Source organism: Clarias gariepinus, unplaced genomic scaffold (genome assembly GCF_024256425.1).
Source record: "Clarias gariepinus isolate MV-2021 ecotype Netherlands unplaced genomic scaffold, CGAR_prim_01v2 scaffold_38, whole genome shotgun sequence".
Classification (NCBI taxonomy): Eukaryota; Metazoa; Chordata; class Actinopteri; order Siluriformes; family Clariidae; genus Clarias; species Clarias gariepinus.
Window position 1 is genome coordinate 106477 of NW_026521005.1, and position 19340 is coordinate 125816.

The window sequence follows — 19340 nt, forward strand, 5'->3', positions numbered from 1 at the left end:
AGTAGATTATTTTACAGTAGATTATTAAATCCCACACATAACTGTTCATAACATCACTTTTACTCCACATTTAGATTCACTAATGGTGCAGATTAAACTTCAGACAGAGATCTAAGGACTGCAGGAGATTCAGTAACGTCTAGACAGACAGTTCTGTGTGATGCTGAGACAGAATCCGTCTGGACAGACATACAGACACACAGACGGACAGAAACAAAGATATGAATATAAAGAGCGAGTTCTGACCAGACAAAACCGTTATTTTATTTATATAGACATCAAACTCAATGCAAAATGTTACGCTATATAAGTGTGTGTGTGTGTGTGTGTGTGTGTGTTGTCCATCTTTGATGTGTTAGACTAACACTCAGATTTTCCCTCATCCTTGCTGTTGGATAGGGGGCGGGGCCTCGCTTATTGACTTCAGCTTCGCGCCCCGCCCCCTCACGTGACGTCACAGTGGCGGGCCAATCCCCGCGCTTGTTTTTGTTGTTGCGTGAGAGGCATGCTGGCTTTAAAAGTGCAGCGGAGCTGAAATCCCTCACTGATCTCATCTCTCTCTCTCAGTGTGTGTGTGTGTGTGTGTGTGTGTGAGTCTCTCACTCCCTCTCTCTCAGTGTGTGTGTATCAGTAACACCGAACCCGAGGATGCTCGTTCTGTCCGTGACCTGCGCGTGCGTGCTGCTCGTGCTCGCCGGCCCGGTGTCATGCGGCGCGCGCGCTCCCGACTGCCCCGAGCGCTGCGACCGGTCCGCGTGCCCGCCGCTTCCCGCCGACTGCCTGCCCGGGGACGCGCTCGACCGCTGCGACTGCTGTCCCGCGTGCGCGTCCGGAGAGGGCGAGCCGTGCAGCACACAGAGCGACTGCGCCGAGGGCCTGCGATGCTCCGTCACCGGGGGCGTGGCCTACAGCTCCACCGTGCGCAGGCGCGCCAAGAGCGGAGTGTGCACCTGCGAGAGCGCGGAGCCGGCCTGCGGCAGTGACGGGGTGACCTACCGCAACGTGTGCGCGCTCCGGGGGGCCAGCGGGAGCGCGCAGCGACTCAACCAGCCGCCCGTCATCGTGGTGCAGAGGGGCGCGTGCGGCAAAGGTACATCATACACACATCACACACTATACACACATCACACACTATACACACATCACACACTATACACACATCATACACAGATCACACACTATACACACATCATACACACATCACACACATCATACACACATCACACACTATACACACATCATACACACACTATACACACATCATACACACACTATACACACATCATACACACACTATACACACATCATACACACACTATACACACATCATACACACACTATACACACATCACACACTATACACACATCATACACAGATCACACACTATACACACATCACACACTATACACACATCATACACAGATCACACACTATACACACATCATACACACATCACACACTATACACACATCATACACACACTATACACACATCATACACACACTATACACACATCATACACACATCATACACACTATACACACATCATACACAGATCACACACTATACACACATCATACACACATCATAGATTATACACACATCACACACTATACACACATCACACACTATACACACATCACACACTATACACACATCATACACAGATCACACACTATACACACATCATACACACATCATACACACATCACACACTATACACACATCATACACACATCATACACACATCACACACTATACACACATCATACACACACTATACACACATCATACACACTATACACACATCATACACAGATCACACACTATACACACATCATACACACATCATAGATTATACACACATCACACACTATACACACATCATACACAGATCACACACTATACACACATCATACACACACTATACACACATCATACACAGATCACACACTATACACAGATCACACACTATACACACATCACACACATCATACACACATCACACACATCATACACACATCACACACATCACACACTATACACACATCATACATTATACACACATCACACACTATACACACATCACACACTATACACACATCACACACTATACACACATCACACACATCATACACACATCACACACTATACACACATCACACACTATACACACATCACACACTATACACACATCATACACACACTATACACACATCATACACACATCACACACTATACACACATCATTTACATTTACATTTACATTTAGGCATTTGGCAGACGCTCTTATCCAGAGCGACTTACAAAAAGTGCTTTAATGTTTACAACATTGGATACATACTTACACTGGGTTAACTAGGTTAATAACTAAGTACCATTAGTCCAACACAACTGAGTTTTTTTTTTTTTTTTTTTTTTTCCTCTCGGGGGGAGGGGGGTTAGTCCAAGTACTGGAGAAACAGATGCGTCTTGAGTCGTCGTTTAAAGATAGTCAAAGTCTCTGATGTACGGACATCTAGAGGAAGTTCATTCCACCATCTAGGTGCCAGAACAGAAAAGAGCCTGGATGAATGCCGCCCTCGATCCCTGAGAGATGGTGGGATGAGGCGAGCAGTGCTGGAGGATCGGAGGCAACGTGGTGCAGTGCGTGGTGTAATTAGCGCAGAGAGGTAAGTGGGTGCTGGGCCATTTTTGGCTTTGTAGGCAAGCATCAGTGTTTTGAATTTGATGCGGGCAGCTACAGGAAGCCAGTGCAGGGAGCGGAGGAGTGGGGTGGTGTGGGAGAACTTGGGAAGGTTAAAAACGAGTCGTGCTGCTGCATTCTGGATCAGTTGCAGAGGACGAATCGTGGACAGAGGCAGGCCTGCCAGGAGTGAGTTGCAGTAGTCCAGTCTTGAAATAACAAGGGACTGAACAAGCACCTGAGTAGCCTGTGAAGAAAGAAATGGGCGAATTCTTCTGATATTGTAAAGAAGAAATCGACAAGAGCGAGTAAGGTTAGCGATGTGTGGGGAAAATGACAGATGATTGTCCACGGTTACCCCAAGATTGCGGGCGGTGGTTGAGGGAGTGATTTGGTTGTTGTCCATGGATATCACAAGGTCTTGACCTGGAGATGAGTCACAAGGGATAAACAACAGTTCGGTTTTACTGAGATTGAGCTTCAGCTGATGAGCAGCCATCCAAAATGAGATGTCTGCCAGACATGCTGAGATCCGGGTGGAAACCTGAGTGTCAGAGGGAGGAAAGGAGAGGACAAGTTGGGTGTCGTCTGCATAACAGTGGTATGAGAATCCATGCGATGATATGACCTTACCAAGAGACCGGGTATAGAGGGAGAACAGAAGAGGACCAAGTACTGAGCCCTGCGGGACACCAGTAGAGAGTCTACGTGGGGCAGATGTAGATCCCCTCCATGTTACCTCATATGACCTATCTTTAAGGTAAGAAGCAAACCATTGCCACGCTGTTCCACAAATTCCAAGGCTTGTAAGAATAGATAATAGAATCTTGTGGTTCACGGTGTCAAATGCAGCTGACAGGTCCAGGAGGATGAGGACAGATGAAAGTTTAGCAGATCTAGCAGCATGGAGCTTCTCAGTGACTGACAGAAGGGCAGTCTCTGTGGAATGTGCCACTTTGAATCCAGATTGGTTTGGGTCATTAAGGTTGTTCTGTGAGAGATAAAGAGACATTTGATTATAAACCGTTCTTTCAAGAATTTTGGAAATAAAAGAGAGCAGTGATACCGGGCGATAGTTGTTAACTTCTGATGGGTCCAGGCAGGGTTTCTTGAGGATGGGAATAACCCTCGCCTTCTTAAAAGCGGCAGGAACATGACCAGATGATATGGATTGGTTGATGATGGCTGTGGTGAAGGGAAGGAGGTCTCGTGAGATGGCCTGGAGCATTGTGGAAGGGATTGGGTCTAATGAACAGGTGGTGGGGTTAGATGACGAGATGATCTGTTGAATCTCGTCAGATGACAAGTTGGAAAATTCTGCTAAAGGAGGGAAGGAAAGGTCCTGAGGTTCTGCCGTAGGACTTTGGTTGAGAGCGAAGGACTGGCGGATTGCTACAATCTTCCCATCGTAGAATGTGGCAAAATCGTCAGCAGTCAGAGAGGAAGGGGCAGGAGGAGTCACATCACATCACACACATAATACACACATCACACACTATACACACACTATACACATGTCACACACTATACACACGTCACACACTATACACTACAATATACACACGTCACACATCATACACTATACACACACTATACACACATCACACACTATACACACATCACACACTATACACACATCATACACACTATACACACATCATACACACTATACACACATCATACACACTATACACACATCACACACTATACACACATCACACACTATACACACATCATACACACATAATACACTCTGCACACATCACACACTGTATACACGTCACACACATTTTACACACATAATGCACTATACACACATCATACACACATCACACACTATACACACATCATACACACACTATACACACATCATACACAGATCACACACTATACACACCTCATACACACATCACACACTATACACACATAATACACACATCATAGATTATACACACATCACACATTATACACACATCACACACATAATACACACTACACACACTATACACGTCACACACTATACACACGTCACACACTATACACTACAATATACACACGTCACACATCATACACTATACACACACTATACACACATCACACACTATACACACATCACACACTATACACACATCACACACATAATACACACATCACACACTATACACACATCATACACACTATACACACATCATACACACTATACACACATCATACACACTATATACACATCATACACACTATACACACATCACACACTATACACACATCACACACTATACACACATCACACACACATAATACACTCTGCACACATCACACACTGTATACACGTCACACACATTTTACACACATCATACACACATAATACACTCTGCACACATCACACACTGTATACATGTCACACACATTTTACACACATAATGCACTATACACACATCATACACACATCACACACTATACACACATCATACACACACTATACACACATCATACACAGATCACACACTATACACACATCATACACACATCACACACTATACACACATAATACACACATCATAGATTATACACACATCACACACTATACACACATCACACATTATACACACATCACACACATAATACACACTACACACACTATACACGTCACACACTATACACACGTCACACACTATACACTACAATATACACACGTCACACATCATACACTTTACACACACTATACACACATCACACACTATACACACATCACACACTATACACACATCACACACTATACACACATCACACACTATACACACATCACACACATAATACACACATCACACACTATACACACATCACACACTATACACACATCATACACACTATACACACATCATACACACTATATACACATCATACACACTATACACACATCACACACACATAATACACTCTGCACACATCACACACTGTATACACGTCACACACATTTTACACACATAATGCACTATACACACATCATACACACATCACACACTACAATTTAGTAAACACACATACATTACACACACTGTACTCATATTCAATAGACACGTAGTGCAGAGGTGTGGCAAAGGTGTGCGTTACACAATCACACACACACATGCATTTAAAGAAATCATTTAATATGCACACATCCATGTGAACACACACAAACACACACACACTTGAGCCTAAGTAGTGATTATATTTAAATAATTTTAATTTTACGTGATTAATCAGACGCCCTTACCTGGAGGACCTAAATGTTTATCTTGTTTTTGAAAACCGGAGCAGGTGAGAGTTAAGGGCCTTGAACCTGACGCCTTCCGGTTAGGTCCCTGTCCCTGATTATACAGCTGTCATGTGACTCTGTTCTTACTAAAATTAATGAGTCTCAGCCTCTTTATTTCTCAGTGCGCGTGCGGTTTAGTGTGAGCACGTGGCACGTGTGTAAGAGCCGAGTCGAGTCAGGACCGGTTCCTTTAATCTGCGCTCTGTTTAGGAAGACATGAGTTCATGTAACGTGCATGAAAGGAGTCTCCAGTGTGAGAGTTAACTTTTCCCAAATCTTCAGGACAGAGTGTCTACACTGCGTTTCATCTTTAGAGCGAGAGTCTGGTGAGGGATCGAGTGTTTACCGATGCTGTAACGTGAGTGACAACAGGAACCGATTCAAACGAATTAAAACTCATTAAAATGATGATGTACGGTTTAATTAATGAATAATTAACATTGTGACATTTTCTTTGGTGTTAGAGGAGTAGAACACTCCCGGTCATGCTGTTATGGGAAATGAATCAGGTTATATCAGGTTTATCATCTCGTTCAGCCGTGACACCAGCAGGAGGGCAGAAGTGCTTTAGAGACGTTCTCACAGGAGTAGCTGAACGTTCTGGCGGTTACAATATTCACGAACAGCGGGTGTGAAAGAATCGGCGCTAAGCTTAGAGATTTGACGCTACGACACTGCGACTCTCTCAGATGAAAGAGAAGTCGGTCCATGCTGAACTCACTGAACTCTATTTTTTTTCCCAAAAATGTAAAATTCCTCCTACGTCCATCCTCTGGTTTTCGGGAACTGCTGATATCGAGTGTTTAGCTTAATGCTTTCCTGTAAAAAAAAATATAATAATTTAATCTTGGCCGGCTTCCAGCAGCTGGTGGTCTGATCCAGACAGCCGCGGCCGAGTTTAGAAAATAAATGTGTGTGTGTGTGTGTGTGTTGAGAAACATCATGGCTCTGCAGTAACTTTTTAAACAGATTTCTGTAAAACGCTTGAGGTTCGTCTGAGGATTGTGGAGGTCAGGGGTCGGGGAAGTGAAGCTCTGACACGCCCTCTAACGCAAGACCGGATTTGGGCTTCTTAATCAGATTAGTCTAAAAACAACAAAAAAACAAATGTGCTGCATGAGGCCACGCCCACACATACTGTACACGGAACGTTCTGGAACTGTTTTTTCCATCATGTGTTTTAGATTTCAGTTAAATAACGGAGTTTCAGATTGCGACTTCAGGAAATGATTTTTAACAAATGATGTGTGTGTGGAGTTCTCTGGAAACCTTCTCGAGGAGATGGAGTGTTCGGGGTCATGAGTGACTTTAACCCCCGACATGGCTCACACTACGTGTGCTCCGAGCCAAAGCTTCTGAGCTTCTCCCTTTCTCTCTCACACACACACACACACACACACACACACATACACACATACACAGTTACGCTCGAACTGACGATAGACTGCGTTATGTCATCCTTCCAGCTGGAGTTTAAGACCCAGCTGTTATATAACCTGAGTGCCTGAGTGGACGGAGCTCAAACCCTGCAGGTGACAAGAACATGCAGTGTTTTTTAATTCAGGACAATTTCATGAATCATAAACACAGAACGCAAGCGAAGAACAGTTTAGGGTGAAATGTGCCAGTCCTGGGATTCGACCTTAACACCTTCTGGTGACGTTGGACTCCCTGAGAGTGAGAGGTTCAGTACTCCTGTGGATCCTGAGCTGTGCAGGAGATCACAGCAGACCCGATCCCGAGGCTTTTCACTCGAGCTCCGTGTTGATGTTTTCCTCCACAAAGTGAGCTCTCAGCAATTTTGGGTTAAAACAACATTCCAAAAGGTTAGGCGTGTTTTTATGGTCATAAACATTAGCTTAAATCCTGAGTGGGCAATGTCGCGTCGCAGCCAACACACACACACACACACACACACACACACACACACACACACACAGAGGGTTTTGGTTTAATGAGCGCTGACTTAGCATCAGAAGAGTCGGCGTGCGCCGCAGCTCCATGGCAGATGATGGTCTGAGTCACCGCCGAGCGTTCTGCACCTCTTACATCTCATACCAAAACTATTGGCACCGTTACTGAGCCTTGTAATTAATACTCAAAGATATAACAGGTATACAGAGTCTCACAGCAGCGGAGTAACGGCTCATTCTCAGAGTCAGCATGGCAGACGATGATGTAATGCGTCTGACGTACGAGCTGATGTCTCGGCAGTATGGCTGGCGAGGTGCGCGATAGCACGAGGAAACGTCCCAGAGGTCTCTTTATCTGCTCGTTTCAGTGTTAAAGCACACGCCAGAACATTGAGCAGACATTTGGCTGTGAAGAACCTTTCCTGGAAATTAATGAGCAAACACCATAACGAGCCCAAATTTGGTCATGTGACCTCGCTGTGTGTTAATGCTGCATTAAACAGGCTTTTAGTATAAGAGAGCAAAGGAGGCTCTGCCCGCTCTGAGCTCACAAACACAGGTGCAGATTTTTAATATCTAGATTCATGAACACAAAACAGATTAATAAACGAGATTCCAGTCAAAAGACAAAAAGAATAATAAAACTTTATACATGTGTTCTCTCCCATGTTTCAGGAATCTGAGACACGTTAGGAGAAGTAATTAGGATTCACAAGCGCCCACATTACAGGGCTGAAAAATAAATACGTGTTAGCGGCTCGCTAGCATCGTGGCGCGTATGATGTGGTTAGCATGCAGTCTATGTCCTGTTAGCTTCTCCCATCTGTGTTTGATTCATCTTTTACCGGGTCAAGCTGTAAACAACATGGAAATAAACACAAACAACATGGCTGCAGTTAATCCTGAGGAGTCGCTCACACAGAACTCCAGACGAAGAAGAGCGAAGGCTACGGGGGGATGTTTTCAGGTTTAAGGTGTGTGTGTGTGTGTGTGTTTGTTATGCGTGAAAAATGAACAAAATGATATGCAGGAAAACCGTAAAAGTCTGGACATTAAAGCTGAAGGTTGTGATGTTTGGGTTGAGATTTCTGATGGTCTGACGCTGGAGACTCCTTCCATCTATAAATGTTAAATAAGCGATTATTCTTCAAACAGACAATTATTATATCAACATCAATTACACATCTCGTTGCTATGGAAACGATCGTGTATTAGAGCGAGCGCATGAGTATGAATCTGCGCAAGTGTCCGATCTTCACAGTCACACCACGCCAATCAGAGTGCAGGATTCTGCGTGTGTAGGCTCTGTAGTGTGTAGTGATGTTCACGGTGAGACGTTCTCTCCTCAGGTCAGGACGTGAATCCCGACAGCCTGCGTCACAGGTACAACTTCATCGCCGACGTGGTGGAGAAGATCGCCCCAGCCGTGGTCCACATCGAGCTCTACCGCAAGTACGACTCCCGCACCTCTCTGTCTCTCTCACACACACACACACACACACTGCTCTGATGAGGGCCAACATCTCCAGCACTTCCTCTCCACTTCCACGTCTTTGAGAGAACATCACACACTGCTCCTCCTCTTCCGCTGCAGTCTCGCACCCATGTCTTATTAAATGACGCGCTCATTCAGGTACGAGTCTTTTTAAGCAGACGGATTTCATGCAGTGATTCTGAGATCTGATATCCGATGCCTGTTCTGGTCAGAGTGCTGCGCGGAGGAGAAAGCAGAGATCAGGAGCGAGCTTCAGTGTGCAGAGGAGAAAGTGTGTTTTCTGCAAGTCATCCATCAGAGGAAGTCCCTGAGATTTCCTCTCCAGCAGGAAGGCTTTAAACCGGGAATGTTGGCCCTCGGGAACGTTGAGATGTTTCTCGCATGTCTGTTTAACTCACTAGGAACTCATACGTACAGGATTAACCCTCGCAGGGGTGTGTTGTAGGAGGTAATAACCCAGTGACAGTGTAGTGTGATGGAGGAACAGCTGCATTTTATTCCTGTTAAATTGATTTTTATCTGTTTTTAGTCACATTTAATATTCACGAGTGAGTTCCTCTTGTCACTTACGTTATAGCAGTTTTAAACACCTGACTGTCTTCAATACAAAATTAAAACAAACACGGCTCTGTCCTGAAGATGTTGATAAAGCTCAAGCACCGACACTGGAGACTCCTTCCTAAATAATAAACATCTCTTTAGAAAATATCAATAATTCCACACTTTATCTGTTTATGATCAGCAACACGTTTGCTGTACACATCCCCATGAGTGAGCCGTTTCTATAGAAACAATATTATATAAATATATAAACCCACGCTAATAAAAGCAGCTGTAGGAAACTAATCAACACCTTCTGACCAATGAGAATCCAGAGTTCTGCCGCGTTGTGGTGTGATGTTCTCTCAGGCTCACGGGTCTAAAACGTGTGAAATGTTGAGTAGCTGTTTCTTTGTGAGTAATAGCGCCCTCCTGTGGCCGGTGAGTTTGGTGAAGTGTGGCTCGTCTTGCAGGATGGTGTTCACTAAGCGGGAGATGGCGGTGGCGAGCGGCTCGGGCTTCGTCGTATCCGAGGACGGTCTGATCGTCACCAACGCTCACGTCGTGGCCAACAAACACCGCGTCAAAGTGGAGCTGAAGTCAGGAGCCACGTACGACGCCAAGATCAAAGACGTGGACGAGAAAGCCGACATCGCGCTCATCAAGATCGACACACCGGTGAGTTTCGCGTGAACGCGCTAGCCCTGATTACGCGACCCGGGGTTAAAGAGGAGCAGAATCGTGACATGCTAACGTCTCCTCCATTAATCACTCCTTCACCTGCACCAGATGGTCTGTGTTTTATGATCGCGGCGTGTGTGTGTGTGTGTGTGTGTGTGTTCTGTAAATGTTGTGTTGTTAATTAGTGAGCAGGAGTTCTGTATGAGATGGTCATCATGTAGGAGCGTTCTCCTTAGTGTCTTCATGTTCAAGTTCAGCTACATATCAGTTACACACGCTTCTAATCTCACAATGTGGAGTATGTCTGTGTGTGTGTGTGTGTGTGTGCGCTGTACAGTAAACCACGAGTGTATATTATTATTATTATTAATTATAATATTAATATAAACTTTCAGAGTTACAGCTGCTCGGATTTACAGAAAGTTACACAAAGACTCTCGACCAATCAGCATCCAGAATCCAACACACACACACACATACACACACACACACATACAAAATATCCAGACTATGGAGTTTTATTCTGTTTTAAGATTTGTCCGTGGTATTTTTGCCTTTTTTGTCCTCAGGATGTCAGGGCTGAGGAATGCGTCTCTTGGCTGGACGTCACACTGAGACTGTGAGGTTTTTGAGGTTAAATGTAGATTAAAAATAACTTTCTGCCTGAAAACGTTCCTCAGTCTAATACTGTAAGAACATCACGGCTTTAGTGCTCAGAAACTCACTGTACTGCTTTAAACAATCAGCTCCGCTTCACTTCTAAACAAGTCCAGTTCTTTTACACCATTTCCAACACTGTCTCCTCAACGTCTCCTCAGTGTCTCCAGCTCATCAACATCTTCTGAATGACCCCTTAATGTCTCCTGAACATCTTGAGCACTGTTCATGTTCAACTCTCTCCTGAACATCTTCTAAGTAACACGGAAAGGTTTCTTGGATGTCTCCCGAACATCTAAATATCTCCTAAAGTCTTCTAAATGTTTCCTAATGTCTCTCGAAAGTCTCCTAAACTTACTAGATTTTCTTCAATGTCCCCTAAAGTCTCCTGGTCAGTTCCTAAATATCTCCTGAACATCTGCAGAACATTCTCCTGCGTGTCTCCTGAGCGTGTGTGTGTGTGAGCCTTACACTCATGCCGTGTTTCTGTGCTTAGTCACTGCTGCACTCTGAATAATTAACGCTGCCATCGCGTCTCATGTTCTCCACCGCCGGCGGATTTTCTGCAGCAGAAGCTGAATCATCTTTATCGATGGTTTTGTTTTTCCTCGCCCGGAGCGCCTCTTGATCTTCACTACGCCGGGGACGAGCAGGATCATGACTGAACTGCATCCCGAAGCCGTGCATCATCACAGACTTTTCCTAAACGGCTTATAAACTATTCTCTGAACTCTGTAAGGAGTTTAAAAGCATTTTCTTTTAAAGCATTCTCCACTTCTCGTCCTGCTCTGGGTCTCAGTTATTCACTCGCACGTCCATCGCAGTTCTGCAGATCGATCCACGAGAGACACGGAGTCGATGAGCTGATCAGCTTCTCATCACATAATCATGGTTAATTCCATACACAGATACACTCTCGGGTTTAATCAGTAACTGAACGATTCATCAGAAAAATCATCTCGTCCTGAACCGACAGGACGATTTATCTCAGTTCGGACCCGTTAGTGTTTACACACAGCAGGAGTGAGAGGAGAATGGGCGGGGCTTGTGGTGAAGGTCCAGAGGTTTAGACCCGCCTCTCTGGCCCTGACATGAGCACCGAGCTGTAGTGAAACGAAGTGAAGTGTTTGATCCTGAACAGTCTCTCCAGAAGCACAGAGAGCCTTCACGTCTGACGCCGGACCGCAAGGCAGATTTCAGAGCATGGTATTCACACTTATCTCAGGAAAGTGGGCGGAGCCAGAGCGTGCTGAAACACGCGGCATCTGAGCTCGAGCCGTGTTCATCACAGCGTGCTGGGAATGAGTCTCGACAGGTTCCTGCTCTGGTGCAGAGAGCCCATGAGACGCGGAGCGTGGGTTCCCTCCACCTGTTATATAACAAAATTAAAACTGTTAGCATAAAGAAATAATTCATCAGACATTTCACAAATCAACACACTCTACAGTTTAAGAGTTCAACTGTACTCGGAGTTAAACTGCTCATGAGGTATCATTCAAACACACACCACACAACTAAGGGTGGTGTTTATTTCCAAATAAGACAGATAGGAATGGAAGCCCGCCCCTTTTCCCAGTGCTCTCGTCTCAGCTCTGATTTCTACACCTGACGGGTAAACCCACCGACAAAAAATTATATTTGATTGTTTTACCTTTTCTGCTTTGATTGCAACCGTGGCATTGCTTTTGATAAGCGTATGCAACGGTACAACTTTACTTCCATCCAGAGTCGCATTAATTCCTCTCCAAGATCTCGAACTGATGATGTGAGAGTCGGACCACTGCAGTTAGTCTTCTACAGCGCGTCCCAAAGATTCTCACTGGGGTTAAAGGTCAGGACTCTGTGGTGCACGATCCCACAATTGTCCTGGAATATGGCGCGTGCCATCGATGCGGCACCCCGGTCATTCAGTACATTCAGATCGTCATCATTTTTTGTGCAAAAAACGTAATTATTCAATGAAAGCCTCTTACTGAAATGTATTTGCTTTGTTTAAAAAGTTACAAAACTGAAGAAAGTAATGTCAAATCTAACACACTGCAAATCTTTTTTTAATGGTAATAATAATTATTTAGTCACTTAAAATGTTGTTATCCCTCCTGCACTGGTCCACACAGCGTGGTCAAGCCTGTTACAGCACAATCTTATATAAAATCATTTTTATATAAAGTAAAACTAGGTTATGACAGTAGAAAACTTTACATGGTCTTTACATAAGAGCTTAATCTCAGCGAGTGAAGAAAGGACGTGCACATGTAAGCACATGCTGGTCTCCTTTACTGTAAGCCCTAATCCCCAGATCACCTGACCATAACTCAAGACGGTTTTGTTTCCAGCTGTATAAGAGTCAGAATTTCAGCTTTTCTACAGAGTGTGTGATTTGATTGACACATTTGGAACCCGTGTCTCCGTTCTGTCAGAACTCGAGTGGATTCCGGCGGCACTGAGTCACGGCCGCACACACAGAGGATTATCCCGAGCTGACTCATACCCTGAGAAGATGAATTAGTGTCGTGTAGAGGAAGAGAGAGACATCATGCTGGTATCTGGTCGCGTAAACACAAACGACTGTAATTAAAGTAAAAGCTACAAAGATATCAGTGCGTGATGTGTTGGTGGTGATGAGGCAGAGAGACGGTCCAGGGTTTGGTGTCGCAGCCTGTCTGAGTCTCGTGCAGGCACACACACTCACGTCAGGTTTAAGTCCAGACACCAAATAGACAGGGGTGTTGCAGTACGTCTGAGGGTACGAGGCGACACTCTCCGCCCCGTCCGTTGTCCTGGAGTCCTGTCCAGTGTCCTCATGTCCTCTCTGCCTCTGACCCTGGATAAGGCGCCCACTACAGATTGTTACAGTGATTTTTTTTTTCCCCCTGATCAGCAGGCGCTCATGACAGACCCTTGTTGTCCGGTACAAAAGCCCAGTCATGTCTTACAAAGAGTCTTTATCTGGAACGTCCTCGTCATGCCTGGCCTCTGAATAGAGAATAACGTCAGGACCTCAGACGCTCCAGAGCAGCAGATCGTCCTGGACACCAGCAGGACTCCGTGAAAACAGCTTCCCGCTCTAACCACCTAATTAAACCAGCATTGTTAGGTTACAGGAAATAAAGTTGTGTGTGTGTGTGTGTGTGACATCTTCATCCCCTGTGTGTTTTCCTGTCTCGTTCTTCCCCTGACCTGTAGTGTGACTCGGACACGTGACCGGTTGTGTGTGACTCGGCGCTGTGCAACTCGACACACTGAGTGTTTCTGTTCCTGCGAGAGCTTGGACCGCTCCTCCACACACTCGCGTAGGTAAACAGTCAGAAAGTAAACAGCGACATGTAGAGCCCGGGCTCCTGTTATGTGCAGAATCTTTCCGTGATGAACACTGAGTAATAAACACACCTCACGGGCATCGCAGCTGCACTGTTTACTCATTACCTGATGCCAGGGAGAGAAGGAATGTGAGGGCTTGGCAGCAACATGATCATCACACACAAACACACACACACACACAGTGCGAGGAGTCTCTGGGCACACATGCTAGTCCCTTCTTGTTCACCAGGACTGTTTTTTCTTTAATCCTTTACTGTGACACACAGACAAAGACTTCTAGATACAAGCCATAGAAAAAAACACGCATCTGTCGAAAGCATGACAGGAGACAGAAACATCAGAATAATTCATCATCCGTCCTCTTGCTTTATAACTGAATATAAAAGTGTGTGTGTTTTTTTTTTATAAGAACGACTAAGAAAGCATCAGGACGATCAGTTCTGAAACCGAGACCTGCACATTCAGAACGTTCACGATGTAGCAGGTCTCGATTCCAGAAGATCATCTGGGATTTATTTGGACTGGACTGACGCATCGAGCCACATGTTACGAGATCGCCGCTGGAGACGAACCTCTGTAGAGTCCTGAAAAGAAAAAAAGTGCAGTGTGCAGAATGTGCAGTGTGTAAATCTTATTTCGTTGAATCATCGAGATCTGGAGCTTCCAGAGCCTCGTACAATCAGCCAGGAGGAATCTGCATGGAGTCCAGGGCCTCAGAGGGGACGAGAGAGAGGGAGCGGGATAGTCCCGTATCATAAGGAGGTCTTGGATGCTTTCTCCACCACCTGCAGTCAGAACGACACGCCCGTTACTGTAAGCGTTCAGAATGTCGACATGTACAAAATGTTAACACGACCCTGAACAAACGTCAATGCCAGACACATACGATTGGATCTTAAGCCTCAGGGTCGAGAGGTTTTCCCCTCAGGAACATTTGTCTGCTTGAAATCTGTCTGGTTGCAAAAAAAAAAAGAATCCAGCCTACATCTAAACCCAACTAACACTTGCGCAAAAGATTCAGGCGCTGAAGATCACTTCTTAAATAAGTGACTTAAATAATTCTTTTGATTGTGTTAAGCTGCTTTGCGACAATAACAATTGTTAAAGGGGCTATACAAATAAAATGTAATTGAATTGAACTTTTTCCTCCATCTTTGTATTAAATGCAAGCTCTCTGTGGTGCATGGCCATTTCTGATTCTTATTCTTAAGGTTCTATAATCGTTTGCAGATTATATTCTACAACAGAACCCTGTAGGAGCTCGGTCTCCACTCTCTCTCCCTCTTACTTCCTTTAACCTGGTTCTTGTGTTCATGTGGAACTTGTAAGCAGATGGAGGAGGTCTCATCTCCAAACACCACTCTCTCACAGACATCATGAAGGAGTGCGTTATGTCTGTATCTTCCACTGAGACGCTCAACATCCTGCTTAACACCAAGTAAAGATCTCACTACGGGACAGGTCCATCACTTACACAGAGATCAGACATGTTCCTTGTTGTTGAAAAAGGTTTGAGTAATTTATGAAAATTATTAACTTTGGTGCGGAGAGACGTCTGCTCTGAGCCAGCCAATCAGTGAGAAAAGTCTATCCCCAGCCAATCAGTGAGGAGAGTCTATCCTCAACCAATCAGTGAGGAGAGTCTATCCTCAACCAATCAGAGAGGAGAGTCTATCCTCAGACAATCAGAGAGGAGAGTCTATCCTCAGACTATCCTCAGACAATCAGTGAGGAGAGTCTATCTACAGCCAATCAGTGAGGAGAGTCTATCTACAGCCAATCAGTGAGGAGAGTCTATCTACAGCCAATCAGCGAGGAGAGTCTATCCTCAGACAATTAGAGAGGAGAGTCTATCCTCAGACAATCAGTGAGGAGAGTCTATCCTCAGACAATCAGTGAGGAGAGTCTATCCTCAGACAATCAGTGAGGAGAGTCTATCTACAGACAATCAGTGAGGAGAGTCTATCTACAGACAATCAGTGAGGAGAGTCTATCTACAGCCAATCAGTGAGGAGAGTCTATCTACAGCCAATCAGTGAGGAGAGTCTATCTACAGCCAATCAGTGAGGAGAGTCTATCTACAGCCAATCAGTGAGGAGAGTCTATCTACAGCCAATCAGTGAGGAGAGTCTATCCTCAGCCAATCAGTGAGGTGAGTCTATCTACAGCCAATCAGTGAGGTGAGTCTATCTACAGCCAATCAGTGAGGAGAGTCTATCTACAGCCAATCAGTGAGGAGAGTCTATCTACAGCCAATCAGTGAGGAGAGTCTATCTACAGCCAATCAGTGAGGAGAGTCTATCTACAGCCAATCAGTGAGGAGAGTCTATCCTCAGCCAATCAGTGAGGAGAGTCTATCCTCAGCCAATCAGTGAGGAGAGTCTATCCTCAGCCAATCAGTGAGGAGAGTCTATCCTCAGCCAATCAGTGAGGAGAGTCTATCCTCAGCCAATCAGTGAGGAGAGTCTATCTACAGCCAATCAGCGAGGAGAGTCTATCTATAGCCAATCAGTGAGGTGAGTCTATCCTCAGACTATCCTCAGCCAATCAGTGAGGTGAGTCTATCTACAGCCAATCAGTGAGGAGAGTCTATCTACAGCCAATCAGCGAGGAGAGTCTATCCTCATCCAATCAGCGAGGTGAGTCTATCTACAGCCAATCAGCGAGGTGAGTCTATCCTCAGCCAATCAGTGAGGAGAGTCTATCTACAGCCAATCAGTGAGGAGAGTCTATCTACAGCCAATCAGTGAGGAGAGTCTATCTACAGCCAATCAGCGAGGAGAGTCTATCTACAGCCAATCAGCGAGGAGAGTCTATCTACAGCCAGTCAGCGAGGAGAGTCTATCCTCAGCCAATCAGAGAGGAGAGTCTATCCTCAGACTATCCTCAGACAATCAGTGAGGAGAGTCTATCCTCAGCCAATCAGTGAGGTGAGTCTATCTACAGCCAATCAGCGAGGAGAGTCTATCTACAGCCAATCAGCGAGGAGAGTCTATCCTCATCCAATCAGCGAGGTGAGTCTATCTACAGCCAATCAGTGAGGTGAGTCTATCCTCAGCCAATCAGTGAGGAGAGTCTATCTACAGCCAATCAGTGAGGAGAGTCTATCTACAGCCAATCAGCGAGGTGAGTCTATCTACAGCCAATCAGCGAGGAGAGTCTATCTACAGCCAATCAGCGAGGAGAGTCTATCTACAGCCAGTCAGCGAGGAGAGTCTATCCTCAGCCAATCAGAGAGGAGAGTCTATCCTCAGACTATCCTCAGACAATCAGTGAGGAGAGTCTATCTACAGCCAATCAGTGAGGAGAGTCTATCTACAGCCAATCAGTGAGGAGAGTCTATCTACAGCCAATCAGTGAGGAGAGTCTATCTACAGCCAATCAGCGAGGAGAGTCTATCTACAGCCAATCAGCGAGGAGAGTCTATCTACAGCCAATCAGCGAGGAGAGTCTATCCTCAGACAATCAGAGAGGAGAGTCTATCCTCAGCCAATCAGTGAGGAGAGTCTATCTACAGCCAATCAGTGAGGAGAGTCTATCTACAGCCAATCAGTGAGGAGAGTCTATCTACAGCCAATCAGTGAGGTGAGTCTATCTACAGCCAATCAGTGAGGTGAGTCTATCTACAGCCAATCAGTGAGGAGAGTCTATCTACAGCCAATCAGTGAGGAGAGTCTATCTACAGCCAATCAGTGAGGAGAGTCTATCTACAGCCAATCAGTGAGGAGAGTCTATCTACAGCCAATCAGTGAGGAGAGTCTATCTACAGCCAATCAGTGAGGAGAGTCTATCTACAGCCAATCAGTGAGGAGAGTCTATCTACAGCCAATCAGTGAGGAGAGTCTATCTACAGCCAATCAGTGAGGAGAGTCTATCTACAGCCAATCAGTGAGGAGAGTCTATCTACAGCCAATCAGTGAGGAGAGTCTATCTACAGCCAATCAGTGAGGAGAGTCTATCTACAGCCAATCAGTGAGGAGAGTCTATCTACAGCCAATCAGTGAGGAGAGTCTATCTACAGCCAATCAGTGAGGAGAGTCTATCTACAGCCAATCAGTGAGGAGAGTCTATCTACAGCCAATCAGTGAGGAGAGTCTATCCTCAGCCAATCAGTGAGGAGAGTCTATCCTCAGCCAATCAGTGAGGAGAGTCTATCTACAGCCAATCAGTGAGGAGAGTCTATCTACAGCCAATCAGTGAGGTGAGTCTATCCTCAGCCAATCAGTGAGGTGAGTCTATCCTCAGACTATCCTCAGCCAATCAGTGAGGTGAGTCTATCTACAGCCAATCAGTGAGGAGAGTCTATCTACAGCCAATCAGCGAGGAGAGTCTATCCTCATCCAATCAGCGAGGAGAGTCTATCCTCATCCAATCAGCGAGGTGAGTCTATCTACAGCCAATCAGCGAGGTGAGTCTATCTACAGCCAATCAGCGAGGTGAGTCTATCTACAGCCAATCAGCGAGGTGAGTCTATCTACAGCCAATCAGCGAGGTGAGTCTATCTACAGCCAATCAGTGAGGTGAGTCTATCTACAGCCAATCAGTGAGGAGAGTCTATCCTCAGCCAATCAGTGAGGTGAGTCTATCCTCAGCCAATCAGTGAGGTGAGTCTATCCTCAGACTATCCTCAGCCAATCAGTGAGGTGAGTCTATCTACAGCCAATCAGTGAGGAGAGTCTATCTACAGCCAATCAGCGAGGAGAGTCTATCCTCATCCAATCAGCGAGGAGAGTCTATCCTCATCCAAT

The 19340-nt window shown here is 45.3% G+C and overlaps 1 protein-coding gene across 1 annotated transcript in view; it reads left to right on the forward strand.

Moving 5' to 3' along the window:
• Window positions 1-558: 558 nt before the first annotated feature.
• Window positions 559-19340, forward strand: part of htra1b (HtrA serine peptidase 1b) — a 30660-nt gene continuing 11878 nt past the window's right edge. Inside the window, exons 1-3 of the mRNA XM_053490996.1 lie at window positions 559-1090; window positions 9248-9350; window positions 10407-10611. Of these exons, the coding sequence (XP_053346971.1) occupies window positions 649-1090; window positions 9248-9350; window positions 10407-10611 (750 nt within the window). The 5' untranslated portion in view covers window positions 559-648. The remainder of the gene's footprint in view (window positions 1091-9247; window positions 9351-10406; window positions 10612-19340) is intronic.